Below are 6,549 nucleotides of genomic sequence, written 5' to 3'. Positions count from 1 at the left end.
CTGCAACAAAAATGTAAAAAGTTCTGCTTTTCTACAAGTTTCAGGAAAGCTTACTTCTATTTCAGTTAGATTCTATGTATAAATTTAGCATAAGCTAGATAAAAAATCTTTCTGAATTACTATAGATATTCCAAGGACCCTAGTATCTTTTACTAAACCCCACTTTCATAGATTGTGAATACTACTAAAATGTTCAAGAAAAAAAAGACTGGAAAAAAAGCTAGTCAAGGAAAATAAAGAGCACAACACTACCACACAACCTATATAACATAAGCAAAATGTTTTGTTAAATGTTTAATGTAATTCAGAAATACATTTTGATATAGTAATCTTACACAAACTTTTCAACCACATCAGTAATGATTTCCTCTAGGAACTAAGGCTTTTAGCAGAAAGTAACCACTTTCCAGCTCGGTCCTGTTGGGAGGGGGTGGGAGAGGACAGGATGAGTTTTATTCTATTTTTGTCTCAGAACTCTCAACTATTCAGTGTAAAGAAAGCTACTATCAGTCCAAAAAGGACTAGCTACAGAGACAGAGAAAACACAAACTGACCTACGCGGATCCAACCCCAAACTACATGGAGCGCTTCTGAAGAAATAAACAGAAAAATAAGTTGGAGGTTTTTTGTCTTTTTTTTTTGAACAAGGAAACATTACATACTAATTGTTTCTGTGCTAAAATTTAACTATTACATTTCCGCTTCCAAGGCTTGCTGCAAAAGCAAGTAGACAGGTAAAGGGAAAAGCACACTTTAATTTACAGCTCAGTAACCTCCCAGCATCTGTTTTCTCCCCCCAAATTTACCAAAGTTCTTGGTTACTTCAAGAACAAAACATTAATGTGTACAAAAAAGCCTGAATTGCAGGATTCTGTGAACACACAAGCGTAACTCTTTAAAGAAATAAAAAAAACAGCACAACACAATCCCAGTAATAACATCAGAAAAATGAGAAATGGGCGCTCTTTGCCTAAAGTCCATTGTAAGTCAAAGTCTGTTAATATTACCGCTGCTTTGAGATGCAATCCTTGCAAATTCTCCTCTTCTAAGTTGCGAAATATGACCTCTGTGCACTCATCCGCCAGAATATAAAATGTGTATATGTGTAGGTGTGCGAGAGAGACAGACACTGGTAACTACAACCCAGAACTTCGTGCACACTGGCTGTACTGAATAGACAAGTCCCATTGGAAAATTGACGTGCCTTGCTGAGTTATTCAAGAGACAGAGAGCAAGTTTCACTCATCAATATGATGAGCCTCTGCATCCCAAACTGAAAATCAGCAGCTTCTCAGTTTGACGGTGTGAAAGCCATTAATTCAGACAAAACATAAGAATAGGAAGGCACAGGCCGCCAGTGAGCTGTGCTGGGCCCAGTCTGGAGTTCATCTTCAACACTGCCTGAAAAAAAAACACTTGTCTGGGGTGTCCACAGAGATGCCTGCAAGACCCTGGAGCAGAAACCTTGCAAGCGGATTAGTTCCAATGTCGCTATGTGCTTCCTGTAGTCTGTTTGTCATCTGCGTCACATGGGCCTGCATCAATAAAGAAACAAGCATTAGTTAACCTGCATTCATTGTGTTCGCAAATACTTTTTTTTATTGAAACCTTGTAATTCAATGGTATCAGGTGTGTGAGATATCATGCAAAAAAATCCAAGAAAAAGATGACATACCACAACTGCCATATAGCACAGGCCACTAGGGTAACCTACTTTTCAAATCTGCTTTCTCAAATGTTTAAAAATTAAATTGATTGTCTTCTAAAGTGAAATCAAGCCTATTGTTTCAGGCTAGAATGTAGAACAATTATTATTTCATATGCTAATGTGGCAAAAACAAAAAAAATCAAGGACCTGACTCTAGCAGAGCGCAGAACAATAATCCATTAATATTAATGTCACACAAGTACAAGAAATCTTGACACTAACAGGTTGGATATAATCTTGACAACTTTATTTTTCAAATTATTAGTGGAAGCAGTCTTTGAGGAATAGACTTGGAAATGTTTCAGATAATTAGTGACACTTTTTAAAAGTCTAGAATATTAATCATGGCATATTTCAATTACTCAGATATTAATTAGGCAACAGCAGAAGGCTTGCATTTATATAGGGCCTTTCACAACTTCAAGACATCCCAAACTACTTCACATCAATGAAGTTCTTTTGAAGCGTAGTCACTGTTGTAGTGTAGGAAACATGGCAGCAAATTTTGCACACAGCAAGCTCTCATAAACAGCAATGTATAACAATGAGATAATCTTTAGTGATGTAGGCTAAGGGATAATTATTAGGCAGGAGACCAGGCAAGTTCCCCTGTTCTTCTTTGAAATAGTGCCATGGATCTTTTAAGTCCACCTGAGAGGGCCTCAATTTATCATCCCATCCGAAAGACAGCACAGGGCAGTACTCCCTCACTATTGCAGTGAAGTGTTAGCCTGAATTTTATGCTCAGATCTCTGCAGTGGGACTTGAACCTACAGCTTTCTGACTCACAGGCGAAAGTGTTACCACTGAGCCACGATTAACACTATGGGAAGTGTATGCATCTAGGGGTGGTACAGTTTTAGCCTTTGGTTTATCAAACAATCAATTTAGTCCGCTGTCATTCTGGATTTAATCTTTAGGAGCGGATATTGTACATCTGGATTTCAGATGGTTATTTGATACTGGACCACAGAATGTTTCAGCACAGAAACAAGTCATTTGGCCCATTAGGTCTGCCCTGGAGCTTTTCTTCATGTGCACCTATTTTAATTCACTCTCCTGCTCAATCCCCAAAACCTTTAATACCCCTTTTTTTGAAGTTACTATCCAATTGCCCTTTTAAAAAAAAATAATGCAGTCTTCTTTAAAAATGGTTTGTGGCAAATTCCATATTCTATTAACAAAATTCTTCTCAGCTTCATTTTAATATTTTTTGTGATTATCTTTAAAATTGTGCCCTTTGATCATTGTTTTGCCAATTAACTGACACAATATCACTATAAATAACTCTTCACAATCTTGAATAACTATTAGGTCAGTCCTCAACCTACTTATCTTTAATGAAAAAGGCCCTAACTTCTTGTCAAAAAGGCCATTCATCACAGCCCCAGGCCATCACTGTAGGTGTTCCTTAGGGAAGTGTCCTTTGCTTAACCATCTTCAGCTGCAAAAGCAACGACCTTCCCTCTGCATAAGGTTAGGAGTGAGGTTGTTCACTGATGGTTCCTCAATATTCAGCTTCACTCACAATCCCTCCAATAACGAAGCAGCCCACGCCAGCCTACAGCAGGACCTAGATAACATTGAAACTCGTGCGAACAAGTGGCAGGCAACATTCTTGTCACCCAAGTGCCAGGTAAAGAGCGTTTCCTCACAATCTCCAATAGCACCATCAGCGCCAGGTTCCCCATTAACTTCTTTTGGCAGTGGGGTTGGGAGGGTGAGGGTGAGGAACTGGACCAGCCATTTCAACAGCATGGCTACAAGAGTAGGACACAGGCTGGTTAATCTGCAATGAGAGGCTCATTTCCCATTAATTCAAGGCTCAAATCAGGCATGAGTTATCGCTATTCATAAGAATGGGTGCAACTGCAACAACACTTGGGAATCTAGACGCCATTCAGTTTACAGCAATTTGTTTCATCAGTGCTCCTGCCATTCAATTCAATGACCACTCTTCATTGCTGAAGAATTATGGCTGCAGTATATACTATCTGCAGTGTGCAGTGCAGCAACTTACCAAGGTTATCATGTTAGTGGCTCCCTCCCTTCCAACCTCTACCACGATGAAAGATATGGGCAATGTTATGGGTGCACCATAACATCTAGGCTACTTTCCGAGTCGCACACTATCGTGACTTGGATACAGACCGCTATTCCTTCATTGTAGTTGGGCGAATATTATGGAATTCCCTACCTAATACCATCGTGAGAGCACCATCAACAGAAGGACTGCAGCAGGTCAAGGAGAAAGCCCACCAACATCTTCTTAGGGCAACTAGGAATGGCAATAAATGTAGCCTTGCAACATTATGCATATCCCAAGAACAAATCTAAAAGGGACTCAAGCTTGAAAACTGTTGTATGTTGCACTCTGCCATTTTATAAACCCCCCATTAAATGCTTGCCTCATTCCTCCTAAAAGCTCAATGAACAACACTGGATTGTTTATTTAGCAAATATAGGAGACTGAAATTTGGTACTGTTTAACCATTATATTTTGAAATGCATTTTAAATGATTACACCAACTACACTTTGCTTTTTCTGTTTATCTCAGAACTCAAACACAAATAGAAGAAATTCTGGAAACCCTGGGCTGAAATTTATACTTCCGCCACCCACGAGCGGGCCACATGTCGCAGAGCCGCTGCGATATTAAGCACAGTGGCTCATTTAAATAGCCGGGGCGGATGGCCCCCCATCTCCCCCCCCGCTAATGACGTGGAGGGGGCGGGCTGTCCATCCCTGGCAATGGCGTCAGCTGCCTGCGCGCAGATGCTGACGCCATTTTTAAAGGGCTTTGAGCCCTACCGACCAATTTAAATATTTAAAACAACAGTTAATAAAAAAATTTAAATACATTTAATTTGCCCCTCTCCCACCCCCCCAATAACCATAGAATTACTTGCCTGCTTCCCCCTCAAAAACACTTACTTTGTCCACGTGATCTTCCTCCCCCAAAGTACATAAACTTTAAACTATAACCCTTTCCACCATCCCTTACACCAATGATATTAGTTTGACCCCACACCCCACCCTCCCACACTGAGAAACTTACCACCTCCCTCCTCCCCACCAGTGTTACGCCTCAGTTCCCCAGATGGGGATCTGAAGGCAGGAGAGCGCCAGCCAGCAGCACAAAGATTGCACTGGGACAGACGGCGGGAGCTTATGGGTAATTAATTCATTTATTTTAATTAATTTAAATATGGCTCCTGTCGCCGAGCCGGGGGTGGGGGGGAGAATGGGCTGGGGGAAGAGCGGGGAGCTGCCACAAGGCCTCGCCGCCGCTGCCGGCAATATCAGGCTGGGCCCTCTCGTCATTGGAATGTGTGGTGCCCCTCATCCAGAGGCATTTTCCAGCCCCCCCTCCTGCAATTTTGCATATTTCTTGGCCATCTCTGTAAAAACCTATATCCTAAACAGATGTACATTAATGCTAGGGCAAGAGCCACTTTTTCGTAAGAGATTTATATACATGTGAAATGCAAAAAAAAATTCATCCATCTGCAGTGAGTAAGGAAAACACCATTTATTTTGCAAGAAATCTGTCAAAAACACTTACCGCATTGTCTCTGAGGAGATCTCTTAGAATTTGGAAAGACGTTTATTTCTGTTGCAATTTGCATTATCCCCATAAGCACCAGATTTCCCCAGCCCGCCACCATGCATTTTAAATAATGCCACAGGAGATCTGCTTCTTATTCTAAAAGGTGCAAGCAGACATAATTGCAAACTATCCACTAATAAGTTTTAACATCTGTAATAGGAATCTTGAGATCTAGTGGTTTAATATTTGCTAAAGCAAAGGTAGCATGGATTCAGTAAACAGAAGTCATGTTTAACCTGCTTGTTTTTCCACTGAAATTGTTGTGGAAGGTAATACAGTTTATATACAGTGGAATTTTTAGAAAACTTCTGGCAAGGTTCCAGATAATTAATTCATGGTTTAGGTGTCATCTGGGTGTAAGAACATGTAATATATCTATGAGGAATGGTTAAATTAGGCTTTGATTATCATGCCTCCACCAGCACTATTGGCTTCAGGTATCAATTCAAAGAATACAACTTTTTCCAAAGGTCAGCTTAGAGTGCAATTACTGCACAAAGGGAATTGAGGCTGGTTCATTTACGTTCACCAAAGATGTGGAGAACCTATTTATATTGCCACTTTATGGCTATAGCAATGGATTTATCTGTTGTCAGAAAAAAGACTAGAATAGCCACAATGAAGCCTTATATAACAAATCATCTGCCCCCTGCAAGTGTGAAGTTCTTAAAGGGATAGTGCTCTTTGATCATTCTTTCTTCTGGGATGATAAAAGTTCCTTTTATGTGTGAAAAATAAATGATTTAGGATTGATTTTCTATTTAAAGACATGAAAGGATTTTTATTTTACATTAAGGAAGGGGGAAGACTGCAGTTAAGCCGAAGTGACATGCTTTTATTTTAAATTCAGAATAGCACAAGATCTGGTTTCATTCCTTTCCTGCAGTTTCTTCTCAAATTATTTGCTTAGCAGACGTTACTGTGCTCTCCAACAAATTGTAGGCTCAGGAAAACTGATCATTACTTATCATCACCTAACATCATGCTTACCACTTGTTGCTGTTGCAGGAACAATAACTTCATCGTCATCATCACTATCATCCTCATTTGACTGTGTTACCCCTGACTCTGAGGCTATGCATGGAGGTTCCGGTTCCTGCTCGGAACGACTTCGCAATGCCAAAATGCGGTGGTGTAGTGCTGCATATAGCTGTCCAGCATCCTTTGAACTGGCCTGTGAGGAGGAAGAACTTTAAGTTGCATAGCAGCTTTCATTATTTAAACAACAAA

At 40.3% G+C, this 6,549-nt stretch overlaps 1 protein-coding gene across 4 annotated transcripts in view; it reads right to left on the bottom strand.

Moving 5' to 3' along the window:
• Positions 1-281: 281 nt before the first annotated feature.
• LOC137351697 (ran-binding protein 3-like) overlaps positions 282-6,549 on the bottom strand; it is a 132,527-nt gene continuing 126,259 nt past the window's right edge. For all 4 annotated transcript variants that reach the window (XM_068016418.1, XM_068016422.1, XM_068016421.1 and 1 more), the window contains 2 exons: positions 6,310-6,493; positions 282-1,535 (listed from right to left, as the gene is read on the bottom strand). In XM_068016418.1, the coding sequence (XP_067872519.1) occupies positions 1,492-1,535; positions 6,310-6,493 (228 nt within the window). In that variant the 3' untranslated portion in view covers positions 282-1,491. The remainder of the gene's footprint in view (positions 1,536-6,309; positions 6,494-6,549) is intronic.

Source organism: Heterodontus francisci, chromosome 36 (assembly GCF_036365525.1).
Source record: "Heterodontus francisci isolate sHetFra1 chromosome 36, sHetFra1.hap1, whole genome shotgun sequence".
Lineage (NCBI taxonomy): Eukaryota > Metazoa > Chordata > Chondrichthyes > Heterodontiformes > Heterodontidae > Heterodontus > Heterodontus francisci.
This window is presented reverse-complemented; position numbering and strand designations above follow the sequence as displayed.